At 46.3% G+C, this 18086-nt stretch overlaps 1 protein-coding gene across 1 annotated transcript in view; it reads left to right on the top strand.

Moving 5' to 3' along the window:
• Positions 1 to 18086, top strand: part of kif21b (kinesin family member 21B) — a 54634-nt gene that overhangs the window by 17981 nt on the left and 18567 nt on the right. Inside the window, exons 2-21 of the mRNA XM_036530591.1 lie at positions 1801 to 2023; positions 3914 to 4096; positions 5255 to 5404; positions 5509 to 5643; positions 6311 to 6490; positions 7259 to 7374; positions 7791 to 7986; positions 9111 to 9300; positions 9812 to 9875; positions 10073 to 10297; positions 12980 to 13124; positions 13359 to 13509; positions 13836 to 14024; positions 14571 to 14770; positions 14963 to 15070; positions 15379 to 15674; positions 16426 to 16573; positions 16890 to 17093; positions 17379 to 17480; positions 17718 to 17883. Coding sequence (XP_036386484.1) covers positions 1801 to 2023; positions 3914 to 4096; positions 5255 to 5404; positions 5509 to 5643; positions 6311 to 6490; positions 7259 to 7374; positions 7791 to 7986; positions 9111 to 9300; positions 9812 to 9875; positions 10073 to 10297; positions 12980 to 13124; positions 13359 to 13509; positions 13836 to 14024; positions 14571 to 14770; positions 14963 to 15070; positions 15379 to 15674; positions 16426 to 16573; positions 16890 to 17093; positions 17379 to 17480; positions 17718 to 17883 — 3371 coding nt within the window. The remainder of the gene's footprint in view (positions 1 to 1800; positions 2024 to 3913; positions 4097 to 5254; positions 5405 to 5508; positions 5644 to 6310; positions 6491 to 7258; positions 7375 to 7790; positions 7987 to 9110; positions 9301 to 9811; positions 9876 to 10072; positions 10298 to 12979; positions 13125 to 13358; positions 13510 to 13835; positions 14025 to 14570; positions 14771 to 14962; positions 15071 to 15378; positions 15675 to 16425; positions 16574 to 16889; positions 17094 to 17378; positions 17481 to 17717; positions 17884 to 18086) is intronic.

Raw genomic sequence — 18086 nt, 5'->3', positions numbered from 1 at the left:
GGTGATGCCAATGGCAGTTCAGAGATCTGCTCCTGGCTGCATCTCTTCGTTCGAGGTCACTTTAATGCCTCACTAGATCGTCCTGTCTCACGAACCATAGCCACTGACCGCAATATAATACTTCTATAATTGCATCCCATTTTTGCCATATACCACAGTATTATAAAATATGTGTTATTAAGTTATTATATTGTCATGCAGCGATAGAGACACAACTCCCACTGTAAGTTTGCCTGTGCACTTAAAAGCGTGGTTTTGTGGGGAAATGAAACCAACGGAAAGTATTGTGTTAGATGTTCTCATTGATCATTTCTTGAATACAGCTGATAATATTGTGCTTCTGGTGTGTTTTGAAATTCTGAAAGCTATTGACCAGGCCATGCTGACCGGATGTCATTGTCCTGGGGTCTCCTCGGTTTGTGGTCAGTGCTCACGCAGTTGTGTTTTAGTGCTCTGTAGTTTCGGTACGTGAGACAGTGCAGTCGTTTCATGCCCCAGCTCCCCCCCCCCCTTTGGGTGCCTGCACTCTGCTGTGTGCGGATTGGATGTCACCGTAGCAACTGGTCATTCATAATCTAGGGGAAGATTATGGAGAGGTGTTGAGGATAGATGTTCCACGTCTGCAAACCCTTTCCTCTGTGACTGATACTTGTACGTGCACTTCAGATTGGAGCTCAACAGGAATTTTGAACTCTCTTTAGGATCGTAAGCTTTTGACTATTACTTCCAGGAAAGCATGCGCCATGTATTAGATAGCCTTCACAGTTTTTATTATTATTATTATATGTGAGCGTGCAACCAGGATGTCCAATATCCACCTTGGAATGGCACTTGCACCGGGTTTCTGTTTAACATCATTCCAGCTGCAGTAAAAAGTAAAGCAAAGTAATGAATCTTAGTAAATGTGAAATATGTGACCTTGGAATCCTCTCTGTAATCCTGTTCATAAGACTTATCTTAGTAAAAGGGTATGTGGAAAACTGAAAGAGGGGTTTGGGTGAAATTGCTGTGATCAGCAGAGTGGTGTGCTAAACCAGATTGTTCAGTGTGTGCATGTGTGTGGCTGACAGTCAGGTGGGAATGACAGGGAGGAGTGTCTCTCTCAAGCACCTGCTCTGCAGGAGTCAAGGGGGAGGGGGTCAGGGAACCCACAGGGGACCCCGGCCTTGCTCTGCATCATCACCTTTTTCGGATTATAGCGTAGGAGGATGATCCGATCCCTTTGTGCTCCCAGACGCGTCAATCCGAATATCAAAAAAGACCACATACAAAATACCATAAAGGCTGTTAACAAAAATTTTGCTAAGAAGTACATTTACCTTTTGCTTAAAATTCTAGACAAATACTTTCATTCAAAGCAGGAAAATAGAAAATACTGACAAAAAATGTTACAGTGAAACAAATCAAAGGCTGCATTTTTATGTGTCTGATTTGCAGCAGAGCTTAACCACACATTTGGCCAGTTGCCTTTTCTATGTATTTGAGTTCTTGAAGCTAATTTTTGAAATATCCATCTGAATGTTTCCCAGTCACTAGCATGTATTCCCTTTTTTCATATTAAACCCAGTGTATATTGGTCACAAGCTCAAAAATGTGAAAAAAAAACTACAGATTTTAGCATGGTTTTGAGAATTGAAATATAGAATGGAATTCCTTTATTTAAAATGGTAGTTCAGTTTGTGTTGCTTATTAGGTTATATATATAGGTTCACCCTCTCGCCACCATGTGGAGTTTTTAATGAGACTGTCATGCTTGAGTCACCTGTGTTCTCATCTTTTTTTTTTTTTTTTTTTTTACAGGATCCGCCCGCAGATGGCAAAGGAGAAGATTGAGGGGTGTCACATCTGCACCCTGGTCACCCCTGGTGAGCCCCAGGTGCTGCTGGGAAAGGACAAAGCCTTTACCTACGACTTTGTGTTCGACATAGAAGCCCAGCAGCAGGAGATCTATGCCACCTGCGTCCACAAGCTGATCGAGGGCTGCTTCGAGGGCTACAACGCCACTGTCTTCGCCTATGGACAGGTCAGCTCCCTCAGAGACACATACACTCACATGCTAACTATCACATACTAAGGGCGGAGGACTACACCCACACACTTTGAAGTGCCTTCGTAAACCGGTGTCGGAAGAGGCTGAGAAGCGAAATCCCTTTCCTTTGATGTTACATGAAGGATTGTAGTCTTGATCTGCCTGGAAATGCATAACGTAATCATTATCGCTTTTCTTCGAGAAATTCGTAACCCAGTCATGTCAAAGTCTGTTTAGAAATGCACACAGATGCTTGCACACAATCATATCGCAGTCCCCAGAAATGTAAGCTTATGCATTAATTTGCCCTTCCTGTCTCACAGGGGAAACAAAAATGCTACTCTGCTGTCCCTGGGCACAATTTACTGGCACAGTATGCAGTTTTAATCACTTTCCTATATGAAGTACATCACTGATTAGGGTTTAGTGTAGGCATTTTTCATTTGGCTGACTTAATGTCCAGTTTTTTGTCAGGCAGATAGCCATAGCAGGCTGGCGGCCAAGATACATTGACTGCATATTGGTGTTGTTGGATTGTTTGATGTATTTGCATTTTTCCCCATTGGAATTAGTATAATTATATAAGCATATCATTAATCCAAAGGGAGAGAACATTGATAACCACAGTGCAGTCCAGTGACATCAGTAAAAGCCATAGTATAATACAGGCAAGCAGTGAAAGTGGTCTTTGCTCATCAGTCATATGCAGTAATCTATTTTAACACAGAACCATCTTGTGAGCTCTGGTTTACCCCTGTATTACGCTCTTAATGTGTGATCAGAAAGCTATTATGAGAGCACTAAGGAATGTTGAATTACTTTGTAATTTAAAAATGAACTAAATGTCCCAGAAGATGGTATAACAGTTGGTGTTTTATAAAGAGATGACCTTTCAATAAGAAGCAATAGTACAGTTGTTTTATCAGAAAACAATGAAATTTCTGTGGCCTCTAATGTGAGGACTTGCATACTGAACTATAATGTTCACCATGTCCACCACATCATGTCCACCACATCTAGCCATAATTTTGCATGGCATTTTGAAGCTACAGTGCACTGTCAGTGGTTTGTGGTGGGGGAATGGCAATTCGGATACTCTCAGTCGGCCAGAGTGTGTTCAGGCAGTGACTTTATGGAGATACCCACTATGGGTTCAGAGATACCGTACAGGCAGTAAGAGGCATATCAGACTCTGTGCTGTGATTTTCATTCAAAATTCTCCTCCCTGCATCATTGACCCTAAAGAGTTACTGTGAAGGCAGGTGCTTATAAATATTCATTCGCGGTAAGAGCGATACTTGTTTTGGCTGTGATTCTTATCACTGTTGGCATGTGTGGAATATTCATAGCAGCCATCCGTTTAGAGCCAAATCTGGTTCAGGACTGCCTTCGTATGAAAACAGGAGAGTCTCCCCATTTGCAGGGGAAGCGCTTTAGCGAGTAGCAAAATGGGGGAGAAAAATGGGGAGTACAGCAATGTACCCCTAATATGCACAAAGGAAATTTGCACTTGACGTAAACCAAATGCATTTTCAGCATGAAAAAATCATGTAATAATGAAATAAGAAAGTGACGGACATATGTATGTACTATTACAGTAGTAAGTAAAAGTAAATGCTAGAGAGCATGCGTTGGTACAGTGCTCTCTAACTACAGAACAAGGAATGAAGCAGGGAGAACTCTCTGGTGCAAATATGCAAAACAGAAAATCGCAAATCTACAAATGCTGAGGGTCTCCTGTTTTCCCTCACAAGAGCCATTTGCTCAAACTCTTTAAAGAGGAACAGAACTATTTGCCAGAATCAAGGAGGAGTGGAGAGTGTGGGGCCTTGAGAATGACGACCAGTGTTGTGTGTTGTCTGTTGTTGCTGTGCCTTTGTGCAGACCGGTTCGGGGAAGACCTACACAATGGGCACGGGGTTCGATGTGAGCGTCACGGAGGAGGAGCAAGGCATCATCCCCCGGGCGGTGCGGCAGCTCTTTCAGGGCATCGAGCAGCGGCGGGCGGAGGCGCAGGGCAGGGGCGTGCAGCCCCCCGAGTTCAAAGTCAGCGCCCAGTTCCTGGAGGTGAGGGTGGAGGTTTTTTGGGTCACGACAACACCCTTTTCAGATAAGATTCAGCTAGGAAAAAAATCCCTGTTGTCCATCACTGCAAAGGACTAAATGTAGAGGGCTCTTCTCTTTGTTCTTTGGTGCTATACATTTGGTTTTCCTTCGGCCAAGCTAAAAATGGGTGGAAACATAAGATGTCGTTGTTTGTTTTAACCTTTTTTAAGCCAACTGTCAAAGAATTGATTAACCTTTTGTGAGCCAGCTGTCCGAGGACTGAAGAAAGCTCTAGCATTGATTGAGTTTGAACACACAGCTCCTTTGGAACAAAAACAGCTCTGTTGGTACTGCAGATGGAGGAGCATTCTAGGTCCAGCATTTTTTATGGCTACCCTTAAGGGGAGTATCATTGGCTCCTTGTATCGAAATACACATTATAAATAGATCACAGAGCTCTAAATTGGGAAGATGCATGAACTGACAGATGAAATGGGAGAGAAAATAGCAACACAGTGACACGCGGCGAGACAGTCTAGCGAAGACTACACGGGATATTAGTCATTACTTTTGACATTTGCAGTAAACCAGGCTTTGAGCATTCAGAACACAAGGGGAGGGAATGGAAAAACAAAAGAGGCCTTTTATACCTTCGGAGAGGTAATGAATGTAGTAATGAGTGTAGCAATGAATGTAGTAATCTGGCTTTTAACAATCTGGGCCGAACGGCGTCTGGCGCATGTTCAGCACAGTCCTTCTTGCGCTGTCGCCATTAAAGGGAATAATTACTTAAATTTTTCAAAAGCTCCAGAGATAGTTTGAATGAGCGTCCCTTGGGGAATGCAGTAATGTTCTCTTACTGGCTGCTAATATCCTCTGATTGTATTAACGAGGCTCAGTTTGTCCTCTTTGTTGGCTTAACTATTGGCTCTCTTAGGCTGTGTGTGTGTGTGTGTGTGTGTTGATCCAGCTGGTGCTTTGTTTTGAGTCCCTGGGGGATCAGTGTGGTTCTGACCCAACACCGTCTGGGTGACAACTGTGTCACCACAGGGATGGGAACCACCCATCACGGCTCTGTCTGCTGTGCTGATGTTTCATCCCCACCTGCAGAGAAACGCTTGGCATTCAATCTCTGGTGGCTAATAGTGTGTGTGTGTGTGTGTGTGTGTGTGCGCCTAGCTCTACAACGAGGAGATCCTGGACTTGTTTGACAGCTCACGGGACCCCGATTTCCGGGGCAGGAAGTCCAACATCAAGATCCACGAGGATGCGAGCGGGAGCATCTACACCACAGGGGTGACCTCTCGGCTCGTCAGCTCCGAGGAGGAGGTCAGTTTGTGTCTGGTGAAGGCGCCCTCTGCTGGATTTCCTGTGCTTTTGAAAAAGTTGATATTACCGGTTGACTCCCCTCCCCACCCCCTTCCTGTCCGCAGCTGCTGCAGTGTCTGAAGCTGGGCGCCCTCTCCCGAACCACAGCCAGCACCCAGATGAATGCCCAGAGCTCCCGCTCTCACGCCATCTTCACCATCCATCTGTGCCAGATGAGGGTGTGCCAACAGCCCGACCCGGTGAGCAGGGCGGGGCATCGGGGGAGTCAGGGCCCGCCTTGTGCACCAGGGCACGGCTCCCTGAAAACACACACAGACACCGCCAGCCATCTACTGTCTGTTTTTTCAAACGTGTATAATGAGGCAAAGAAATTTAATTTACAGAGCTGCAGGGTGAGCTCGAGATGTTCACTTAATATGATCTAGATAAAAGGTAACTACACGCCTGATTATAGCCCACATTATAATGTTTTATTTCCTCATTAGAGCATTCCACCATCACTTCTTTTTCAGAATGTGTTATGATGGATGCTTTTTATACCTTTCATGTAGATCGTCAAAATAAAATAGGATGGGAAACAGAGCTGAATTTACATTTACATTGAGTCATTTAGTGGAGTTGAATCATGAGGAGCTCTTGGACAGTCAGTGAAGAGGAAGCGAGGCCTTAATTATACAGCGCGAGGAGCATTCACAGCCAGAACATAATAGTCTCTTAACAGCTCTGTGACATTTGAAACATGTCTGAAAAGGCGTGAAGACGTTACGGTTTAGCTCAGAAAGCTGGGTACCCCTGCGCTGTCACATGCGTGTATGTGCGTAAATTTATGTATACGCTTTGTGTGTGTGTGCCTCTGTACATGTATGCCGTGTGTCATTAAACTGTGAGCCTCTCCTTATCCCCCAGTTGATCCGAGATGGAACAGACCAGATGAACGGGGTGTCCGGTGGGCCCATCTCCCAGCCCGAGTATGAAACGCTGACAGCCAAGTTCCACTTCGTGGACCTGGCCGGGTCTGAGAGGCTGAAACGGACCGGGGCCACAGGGGAGCGTGCCCGTGAGGGCATATCCATCAACTGTGGTCTGGTACGGCTGTGGGCACACCAAGGGCACTGGGCTGCCATGCCAGTTTTATGGCTCCTGTAGTTTGGTGTCTGAGTCACACATGCTGAATCACCGATACATGTCACGTTACGGGTGTTAAACTTTGTCATGTCACATCACGGGTGTTAAACTTTGTCAGGTCACCCTATCTTTATGGATTACTTAGCTGCTTATGCTCTTCACCCTGACTGGAAAATATTAGGGCAAATCAACAGCTGGTTTATTCTAGGTTTAAAGGTGAATGTTATACTCATCACCGCCCCTGCTGTTGCCATGCAACCTTTTCCCTTCTGCATGATCACCAGGCTGATCACTTTGTTCAGCTCAGCTGTCCCAGGTTGTCCACCTGGCTTCCTGTCCTTCCGTCTCAGGTTTACCTCAGTGCCTGTTACTTCCCGGTTAAAGCTTAAAAGGCACCTAGGTTTATATTCTCTTTACAAGTATCCACATTGATTCTTAGTCTTGTCATTTCACATTTATATTTAGTCAAAGACTGAGATTAATGTTGAAATTCCCCTAAAGAGATACTACACATTCAGAAATGAAACTCAGGGAAGGTGTTTTGTTGGAGCTCCACTGTGACTGTATTAGATGCACACTTTTAGCCACTCTGGATAAAATTGTGTGCCACATACCAAGTGTGACATCCCCTAAAGGACTGCAAGTGGTAATGGGTAAAAGCTTGCGATCTAAGATTAGCAGTGTTGGTCTGTGTATTCATGACTCTGTATGTATGTGTGTATCCTACAGCTGGCCCTAGGCAATGTCATCAGTGCCCTGGGAGATCAGAGTAAGAAGAGTGGCCACGTGCCCTACAGGGACTCCAAACTCACCAGGCTCCTGCAGGACTCACTGGGTGGGAACAGGTATGGCACAGGCTACAGGCACCGGCCTGTGCAGCACAGCCCTTGTGCCTTGAACAGTGGATAGCGGGCCTGCTTCAGCTTGGTATTCCACTGATTAGCACAATCATGTAATTACATGTCTCACTGGAACGGAAGCCGGCGCAATGTGCAGTCTGCCATGGCTAGCACTATCTACCACATGGCCCTTAATGTCCAATACATGCATTACACATAACATTACACATACGTCCAGACACAGTACTGGGCTGTTCCATCTACATATCCTTAGCGAAGTGCTTTGCAATATTCCATTAAACTGCCATGTGAAGAATAGTCCCAGACTGTCTGAGGAGTGGGGTCAGAGGTCGCGCTGCAGTGCAGCTGTTTTCTTTGGTGCATTGACTGTTATCCCTGTCCATTATGTCTCGTTCCCTCAGCCGCACGTTGATGATCGCCTGCATCAGCCCCTCTGACCGGGACTTCATGGAGACCCTCAATACCCTAAAGTATGCCAACCGCGCCCGCAACATCAAGAACAAGGTGGTGGTGAACCAGGACAAGACCAGCCAGCAGATCAGCGCCCTGCGCGCCGAGATCGCCCGCCTGCAGATGGAGCTCATGGAGTACAAAGCGGTGAGGCGGGGAGAGGGAAAGGATGGCAGGGTGGACATGGCGAATGGGGCACAGGGATTGAGAAAAAGGGCACAGATATGAGGCAGTGGAGCATGGGGATGGTGGGTGACAGTTTGGTGGAATGATGGAGCCATGGGGCAGTTGGGCAGTGGAACCTGGGAAAGGGCAGCTGGACGGTGGATGTCTGGGTGTAGGCCAGAGGGACTGGGAGATTGGGAACAGGTGGGCTTGTAGTAGGACTGGAACATACAGTATGAGGTTCTGGGGTAGCTGTACATCCTGCAGCATGCTGCCTGGTGTGCCTGTACATCACAGGCAGCGATGGAAGCAGTGTAAGGTAATGCAGGGCAACTGGCATGATGTGTGAAAATACCCTTCAGCTGATGTAGCAAACAAAATGTGGCAATGTACGTATAGACCAACACTGATTAATTAGTTATATGACCCACTTTAGCTTAATGAGCTCTGATGCAATTAAATTTCACAAAAACACAGAAAAAAGCACACAGAAATGTGATTAACTCTCATTTTCTGAATGGCTGTGAATAAGTGGAAAGGCAATCAAGACGGATAGTCAGTCCACCTCCTAGAGGCAAAGTGTGGCAAAGGTTAAGCCCAGGAGATGGAGATTATAAATTAAGACAAAATTCATTAATGACTGCTCAGTATTTTGCAAAAGGTTATTGAAATTGTGTTAATGTACTTCTTCAATTTTAGATTCATTGTGAAAAGTGTGTCTGATTGGGTTTTAAACTTTGTGTTGTCAACTTAACTCAATACATTCTTATACAAGTAGAAATGACGCTGTAGTTAAAACAAATAGGGAAGAATATGAACAAAATAAAAAAAATGAAATTGGTGATTTTTTAAACATGAAATCAGGGTCCTACTTAATTGATTTGGTGGTTAGATTGACAGGCCCTGTACAGACATTGAGTAAGGCATAGAGTAAGAGAGGACGTGTTGATCAGCCTCTTTACCAAAGAATGCTGTGGAATCTCTCACTGACCTAAGTGAGTTATGACTCTGGTGCAGTGTCTCCTCTGAGTGATGCTGATGGTTGATGCCGTTGCTCTCGGGAAACACACGGCACGACTGACACTGCTCTTTGGCGCCCCCTGCAGGGCAAGCGAGTTGTGGGAGAGGATGGCGCGGAGGGCTTCAGCGACCTGTTCCAGGAGAACTCTATGCTGCAGAAGGAGAATGGCACTTTGAGGATGAGGGTGAAGGCCATGCAGGAGACCATCGATGCCCTCAACAGCCGCGTCACTCAGCTGCTTTCCAACGAGGTCAACGTGCTGCTGGCCAAGTCAGGTGAGCAGGGTACTAGGAACACTACCTGTAGTAAAACATAAGTGAAGCCTCATGTGCCCCGTAAAGAGTGGAGCAACCACGTGCTGTTGATCTCTGATTTGTATAAACTCTCAACAGCAAACCACTGTGATTGGTTGAAATCACTGAGTCAATTGTAGCACATGAAGACTCTATACCTTTTGAGGTTCATCAGGCTAACCACTCTCCTGTCATAAATTAATGGGGTACCTCTAGTGTTTGCCCTACCTCATTTCTTTAATTGTTTGTAGTAATCACAGCCAATTGAAGATTAAATCTAGAAAGTGCTGACCTCTGACCCTTTGGACGTTAATGACCCTCCTAGACTGAACACAGAGGTCACACCCTGCTGATCGGTGCACCGACCATGCATTTATCCCACCAGAATCTCCCCTCACTCTCTGTGCTCTTTGCTTTACTGCTTCACCGTGAAATCTGACCAGTCCGTCTGACTGCTGGTTTCTGACCACTTTCCCTTACCCCTTCTCTGCAGGTGATGAGAACGAGGAAATAGGTAGTCTAATTCAAAACTACATAAGAGAGGTTGAGGAGCTCAGGTAAGCACATTTTTTCCATTTTCACTGACTGCCATGTAGCCATATTTGTGTGTGTGTGTGTGTGTGTGTCTGTGTGTGTCTGTGTGTATGAGTAAGCCTATGCAAATTTATATCTTGGGACTGGGGTTCCTTCTTTAATGACATCACATATCTCTTCTTATCTCTGTCTCTTTCTTTCTCTCTCTCCTTTCACTCAGGTCCAAGCTGCTGGAGAGCGAGGCCATGAACGAGTCACTCCGCCGTAGCCTGTCCCGTCTCTCCGCCCGCTCCCCGTTCCCCTCCTTGCAGGGCACCGTCCTGGGCCACCCTCCCGGCTCCTCTCCCTCCATCTCCATGGAAGCGGAGATGACGGAGGTGATCCGCCGCGCCAGGCAGGACCTCGAGAGGCTGAAGAAGAAGGAGTGGAAGCAGAGGAGGAAGAGGTGAGGCACTGGGGTGGACTCCTCACCCCCCCCTCCCCACCCCATGCCCTGTAGTGGGTGGATGTTTCCACTGACTGGGAGTCAGCCAGGAATGATGATTCCATCAATGTCAGAATCATGGTTTTTCTACCGATACTCTTAGTGACAATGACAGAGATTTGTGTGTAGTCGCATTCTGAGAGAAACAGTCTGTCAGACCAGCTCGTCCGACTATTCCTATAGTATTGACACAGTCCAAGCAATACTAAGCACTGTGGTCGATAAATCAATGGACATCAAGTTACAAATGCCTCGCTGCAGCTGTCCCCAGAGTCTGCCTCATACACTTGCCCTCTAGCTATGTCATGAAGTCTGTGTGTCAAACAACATTAGTGTGATGCTGTGGGCTGCAGATACTGAGTTTCCTAGTGTGAGTTTTTATAGTTTTTTATAATAAATTTGTAATTTAAAAGTTTTTGATGTTTATACAACAAAGATTGTATAAACATCAAATCTAGCTATGTCATGAGCTATGTCATGAAGTCTGTGTGTCAAACAACATTAGTGTGATGCTGTGGGCTGCAGATACTGAGTTTCCTAGTGTGAGTTTTTATAGTTTTTTATAATAAATTTGTAATTTAAAAGTTTTTGATGTTTATACAACAAAGATTGTATAAACATCAAATCTAGCTATGTCATGAGCTATGTCATGAAGTCTGTGTGTCAAACAACATTAGTGTGATGCTGTGGGCTGCAGATACTGAGTTTCCTAGTGTGAGTTTTTATAGTTTTTTATAATAAATTTGTAATTTAAAAGTTTTTGATGTTTATACAACAAAGACAGACAACATACAAGTGAGAAAGCATCTTGACAGGACTGAGAACTCAGCAGCGAGTTTTTATAGTTAGCATTTCCTATTGGCATTTCCTACAGAGGAAGAAAGGAGACAGCGGGACCTGCCACAGACAGCTCTAATGGCTCTCTTCAGCTCACTCCAGACAGGCACATTAGCTGAGACTCCTCAGAGATGTCCTCCTCCTTAATGTGATGAGAGCGGTTAGCAGCAGGCGCTAACGAGGGGGCACGTTAACCTGTCTGCCAGGCTGGAGATTGATAAGGATGCTGGGACCCGGCTGCGAGAGAGCGAGGCTGGCACGGGTACAAATGACTGTAAATCTGGGTCTTGTCCTTATAAATAAAAAACTGCAAAATCACAGACAGTTTATGTGCGTTTAATTCAGCTTTAATTGTAAGGTTTTCCAATCCCATGCCATAGGGATAGAAGGAGAGGGTGGCGCTGATTCAGATGACTCATCTGGCTCATAAAAGACAAAACAATGTGGAACTGTGCAATTACACACTTTTGTCTGTGTAGCAGTCCTTACTAAAGCCTGGAGAGCTGTGTTTAGACCTTTACTAAGGCTAGAGCTCGGCGCAGATATTTGAGGCCCTGCAATTAATTGCTTTGTGGTTACAGTTTGTTAGGCTGTTGGTTCTCTCCAAAATCAATCGCTGATGGTTTTAAGTGAATGGTTGAGGCTGTGCCTTGAGGGTTCTATATTGCCTATATATTTTATTCTACACTGAGCACATTGTGTTGGCTCAAGGTTGCTAGAAATGGCAGTTTGTGTTTTTATTGATTTCCGCAGGTAACTGACTGTGGACCAATTCTAGCAGGTCAGAGGTCAACTGCTCCTTGCTGTGCCCCTACATGCCAGCTGTTAATACAGCACGACAGAGTAGCGTTTATCAATTTTCTGTGCATGCATCCTGTTTGCAGTTGTCGGTATGGAAGCTGGCATGAAAACTGCCCTGCCAACATGCAGGAACAGAAGGAGACGAAGCTATTCTTCAATGGCTGCATCATTTAGCAGGGATGGGGAGGGTCTGTGGTACTGATTGCTGTTGCCAGACTCACATACTAATTATAGTGAGCTAAGCTGGCAGCAATGACACACAGTTAGGATTTCAATGTAGCGCCGTGGTAGAAAGTTTGTGTAAAATTAATTTATATCTGGGGTTTCATGTGTGATATATAAAAACAGTGCATTAAACCTCATACATACCCTTAATTAATTAATTACCCCTAAATACCTCAGTAGATACCTAGCTGTACAAATGGATGCCATGTAAAAAATAAGATATGTAAGTGGATTACAGTATCAACTAAGCAACTTTAGTAATGCAGTCCCTGAAGCAGTATACCCATATACTGTAGGTATTTAATGGTTGCCTCCATTGCATGCATGCAAGTGTGTGTGTGTGTGTGTATTCACAAGAGATACACAATATGATTCTTTGCATTCTCACATATTGCCAAGCTTATTTCATTACTTTTTGGGAACTCTGTCACTAGAATTAATACAAACAGCAGTTTTCAAATGACCTTTAAATACTTTTCCCCCATTTTACAACATTTGTCACAGTGACACAATGAAGCAAGACCTTGACCTTTGTGGGAGTCATGTGAAACGCAATTAACACGCCAGTTTCTGCTCAGCTACATTCAGTACCACATCTGGAATAGTACTAATAGTACTATTACTCACTTGCACTGAGGTATATGTGTACAGTTTGAAACTGTGATGGAATACACTATGGTTATATGAGTGCACCTGGTGTTTGCTTCTGTGGTGCTCAGACGGACAGACAGACAGACAGACAGTGCCTGACCCAGCTCTGTCCCACATGCTCCCCCACAGCCCCGAGAGGGAGAAGTCCCTGCAGAAGAGGGCCAAGCTGCAGGGCCAGGAGAATGGAGAGATCAGGGAGAACGGAGAGGTGGCCAAGAAGCCGGAGAACGGAGAGAACGGGGAGGCTGACTCGGACAGCGTCGCTGCGGAGGTGGTCAGTGCGTCGGCGCTCGTCACACACGAGCCAGAAAACATGGTCAGACCCCAGAGCCAGTGTATGTCCCCTGCATAAAGACCGGTATTGTTCTGTATGTGCAGTGGGAGACAAGCATATAAAGGCCCCACTAGTTCTAAAGGTCATCCCAAAATTGTATTAAATGACCATGCGTATGTGTGCTGGTGGTGTGCATGTTTATTCATGTTTGTGTGTGTATGTGTGTGTCATCAGAATGGAATGTGTCCTCTGCAGGACGAAGAACAAGAGGAGAGTGGCTGTGATGAGGATGAGGAGGAGGATGAGGAAGAGGAAGGAAGGGACGAGGAAGAGTTTGACAGTGACGAGAGCTTGGTGGACTCCGACTCCGATTCCGACGAGAAAGGTCAGAGTTCAGCAGATTGATGAATGAGGTCACATCGTCCTGTTTGATTAGTAATTCCGCAATGTCTCGGAGAGAATTGATTGCCCTTAAAGAGTGAGACTTTTGGTCAATATCAGATTGCCTTTGTTTATGGGAGTCATGTGTATGTGTGTGTGAAACCTAGTTGTTTTTTGTGTGTGACTCATTTCATAGGCAGCGTCCTGGTGACCGTGTGTGTGTGTGTGTGGGTGCATGCATGAATGAGATATGGTTATTACAATGTCTGTCTGTGCGTATATGTGTGTTGGCGCAACTATGCCGGCTGACCTCTGTGGTCTTGACTCCAGCCAACTTCCAGGCGGATCTGGCGGACCTGACGTGTGAGATCGAGATCAAGCAGAGGCTGATCGACGAGCTGGAGAACAGCCAGCGGCGGCTGCTGATGCTGAAGCTGCAGTACGAGGAGAAGCTGATCCTGCTTCAGAACAAGATCCGTGACACCCAGCTGGAGAGGGACCGTGTGCTGCACAATCTCAGTGAGTGAGGGGGATCATGGGAAATCCTCACGCAGAGGCGTCAGGGTTACACTCCTGGGTGAGATCCTGTTCATGCATGAACCCTGAATGTTTATCTTGTCACTAAATTACTAAGATATTGAAATGAAGGGTTTTACTGTTGCAAGTATGCATGGGAAGGCACATGGGATGTCTTGGGATGCACCATTTCCCAAGGGGTACTAGGATTTCAAGAATCTGAGGTGAATTTTAAAGTACAGCAGCCTGAAATCCATAATCATTAATTAGTCTGACCACATGCTACATTTCCAGCGGCATTTCCAAGGCGACAAAGGAGAATAACTGAGGTTGAGAAAGGAGAATCTCGGCATTCTTTGAAACTCGTTTACAGCGACAGGAGATACCACTATGTACTGTCACTGATAATACTCTGATCTGATGTACGCTAACTCCAAAGCAAGCAGTGGCTTTTGAAAAACGGCCAAAGTCCATTGAGAGCGAGGAGGAAATTGAAGATGCCAGCTTGTGTCTGTGTCAGCATCTCGCATTCCCTTCTTCTCTCGGCAGTGTCCATGGAGAACTACACGGAGGAGAAAGCCAACAGGATCAAGGCGGACTACGAGAAGCGCCTGAAGGAGATGAACAGGGACCTGCTGAAGCTGCAGGCGGCTCAGAAGGAACACGCCCGGCTCCTGAAGAACCAGACCCGATACGAGCGCGAGCTGAAGAAGCTGCAGGCCGAGGTGGCTGAGATGAAAAAGGCCAAGGTGAGCTCTGCCTGTAGGCAGGTCACTGCAGGGTAGCACTATTGATACTGGATCATTTTAGGTTTTTTTGCACACAATGGTTGGGGCTTGGTGCTTGATCCCTGTATAGGCCCCACTGTCTACCCAGTATGCTGTATTACTGTGTGTGGATTGGTGGTGTGGTGACATTGCTCATTGGTCCTCCCTCCACAGGTGGCGCTGATGAAACAGATGAAGGAGGAGCAGCAGAGGCGGCGAATGGTTGAGGCTATGAGGAACCGTGAGATCGCCCAGCTCAAGAAAGAACAACGGCGACAAGAGGTAAATTGGCTATGCTGGAAATCCTTAAGTTGGATGAAGTCATTTAAGTGGTGCTCCATAGCAGTCAATACTTACCAGTCAAGGTTCTATATCTTGCAATTTTGTTAGCACTTTGCCAAAACTTCCGTATCGGAGTAATTGCAATGTTGGGTTATCGGTGCATGCCTCTGCTGTTCTTTTTCATTTGCTCTCTTTGTCCAGGAAGCCAACAGTGTTTATACCGTGAGGTGAAAATGTTGTCTCTCTCAACATTAGCAAGAGCACTGCTAGGTAACCTGAGAGTGTGCTTGTCTCTTTGCGCGGCCCAGTATCAGATCCGAGCCCTGGAGTCGCAGAAGAGGCAGCAGGAGATGGTGCTACGGAGGAAGACCCAGGAGGTGACGGCGCTGCGGCGGCTGGCCCGGCCCATGTCCGATCGGGTCGGGGGGAGGCTGGCGCGTCGGCCGCAGCCCATGGACTCCGGGGCCGACCTCTCGGCCAGCACCACCTCGTCCGAGCCCGAGTCGGCCCGCTCTGTCTCCAGCATCGTGCGCCAGTGGAACACCAAGATCAACGGCTACCTGGCGGAGAGCGAGAGCACTGTCAACGGAGCACGCACACCAAGGTCAGTGGGGCCTTCAGATCACATACGTACACAGTAAAACCAACCCCCCTGCACACAGTCAAACATACACACATATGCATATATGCATGTGTGTACGTGCACACACAAATACATACGTACACCCACTGACACACACACACACACACACACATTAGTATGTACATAAACCTCATACACACATATTTGCACACACATAAAACCAAAACACACACATGCACACACACATGGTCTCCAGTACTGCCTATAAATATACACATGTTGGGATTATCACAGGCAATCCTGTCTTCAACATGCACACAGGGAGAGAAATTGCACAGCGCTGGCACATTTTCTTTGAGTTGCAGGCATATTTTAGGGACTTGAAAGGACCCTTTGATGTTCCTCAGCATGAAAGCATGTACTTACATAAAGCATCACTTATAATCTTACATGCATTGGACTGTTAAAAATGTCAGTTGTAGTATTTCACACACATGATAAAAACCTATTTAGCACGAAAGCACATATTTGGCCCATCACTCTTCTGAAATGTTTAACATCAGTGCTCCATCAAGATCTGTGAAATGGCCTCAAGGAGTATTTAAGGATCAAACCTAGAATCTTCCTCATAAATCAGCACCGGACCAGATTCTCCACCCCCAACTATGAAGATTGGTAGATGGTAGAAAAATATATCGGGCATTTTGAAAAGGATTGTGGGCATTGTAGTTTTGACTCGTGACCATTTCCTGTCTGACATGTGTGACAGCAGGAAGAAGTTCCAGAGGAAGGGGACAGGTGCAGGCTTCTCCAAGTCAGCCCGGCAGAAGTGGCAGGCCCTTGAGCGGAGGATCACGGACATCGTCATGCAGAGGATGACCATCGCCAACGTGGAGGCCGACATGGACCGCCTCATCAAGGTACGGTCTTCTTAGGCCTTCACCGTCGTACCCTTTGTCGGCCTTTAACAATGGCTCATTTACCACTAGTGCTTTTCAGCAACAGTTGGATCCCTGATCAGCACTTAGCAGGGAAGTGCTTTGCGGCTATTTACTGAGAGCTGATCAGAGACATGTGATGCCACTTTCTGTGTTGCTGAGCATAGATCACAGATCAGTGCAGCTGAGGGGAGTAAAGGGTGAGGGGGCAGCTCTGGAAGCTCAGAATATAGTGTGCTCGCTGTCTCAGTGTCTTCCTCTCTCCCAGTACATCTCTGTGTCTCTGTCTTTCATGCAGAAACGCGAGGAGCTGACAGTCCAGCAGGAGGCGCTGCTCTGCAAACGGGAGAAGCTGGTGAGCGAGGTCCCGGAAGAGGAGGAGCAGGAGCGCCTCCTACAGGAGATGAACGAGGAGATTGAAGTGCTCAATGCCAACATCGACTACATCAACGACAGCCTGTCAGACTGCCAGGCCACCATCGTGCAGATCGAAGAGACAAAGGCAAGAACGCCTGATTTCTCTCACCTACCACACATGTATTGTACCATTGAGTATGTGTCCTCTCATATGAACAGTACACCATCCAGTGTGGCTGAAAATCACATCACACATTCTGTAGAGTTTGAAACAATCTCAAGAGATCATCTACAGTGCTGTATATTCTACATACATCTATTTAGGGCTTGAAATGAATTTTGTTTGTGTGATGTGGAATGTGGCTGCACTCTCTGTTTGGCTGTGGTGCCCGAAACCTTCCTGACACACGGCCTTGGTTGTGTTCTGCAGGATGAGCTGGACTCGGTGGACACCTCCGTGGTCATCAGCTCTTGCTCCCTGGCTGAGGCACGCCACCTGCTGGACCACTTCCTAAAGGCGTCCATCGACAAGGTGAATGGAAGCACTCAGCGCACAAGGACATCTTACTTGAACATATTTGTTCACCAGCTGCACTTTTGACCATGTAGTTTGGTTGTCCTATGTGGCATTCCTTCATCGTTCTGTTATCTTCCAGCAGTGCAACTGTTCACTGAGCTGGCTAACGTTCAACGTGAATCACTACATTATGCATAGAGAGTTTAGCAGTTATGACTGTGACTGAAGGGTGCCACCTTGTGGTGTTCGCAGGGCCTGCAAGTGGTGCAGAAGGAGGCTCAGATCCGGCTGCTGGAAGGACAGCTCAGGCAGACGGATGTGATTGGCTCCGCCCACAATCATGTGATCCTGGATGCCTTGAGAGAGAAGGCAGAGTGCAACCCGGAGCTGCAGGCCCTCATTCACAACGTCCAGCAGGGTGAGAGGCCTCCACTGTCTGGGGTTCTCCTCTGCCTCTTCTTTTTTTCCTACCTTTCCCTGTTCTAATCATTTGGCTCATTCTGCTGTTCATTCTAAAGCCACAACACTGTCATCAGTAGTTGATTACTTTATTATTTGTGGCCATTTTTGGGCTTATTTATACCATGAATAATCAAATACAAATCCCTAAACTGTAACCTA

This window comes from Megalops cyprinoides, chromosome 6 (genome assembly GCF_013368585.1).
Source record: "Megalops cyprinoides isolate fMegCyp1 chromosome 6, fMegCyp1.pri, whole genome shotgun sequence".
Taxonomy (NCBI): domain Eukaryota; kingdom Metazoa; phylum Chordata; class Actinopteri; order Elopiformes; family Megalopidae; genus Megalops; species Megalops cyprinoides.
Note: the sequence above shows the minus strand (reverse complement) of the source record. Positions and strands in the feature narration are given on the sequence as shown.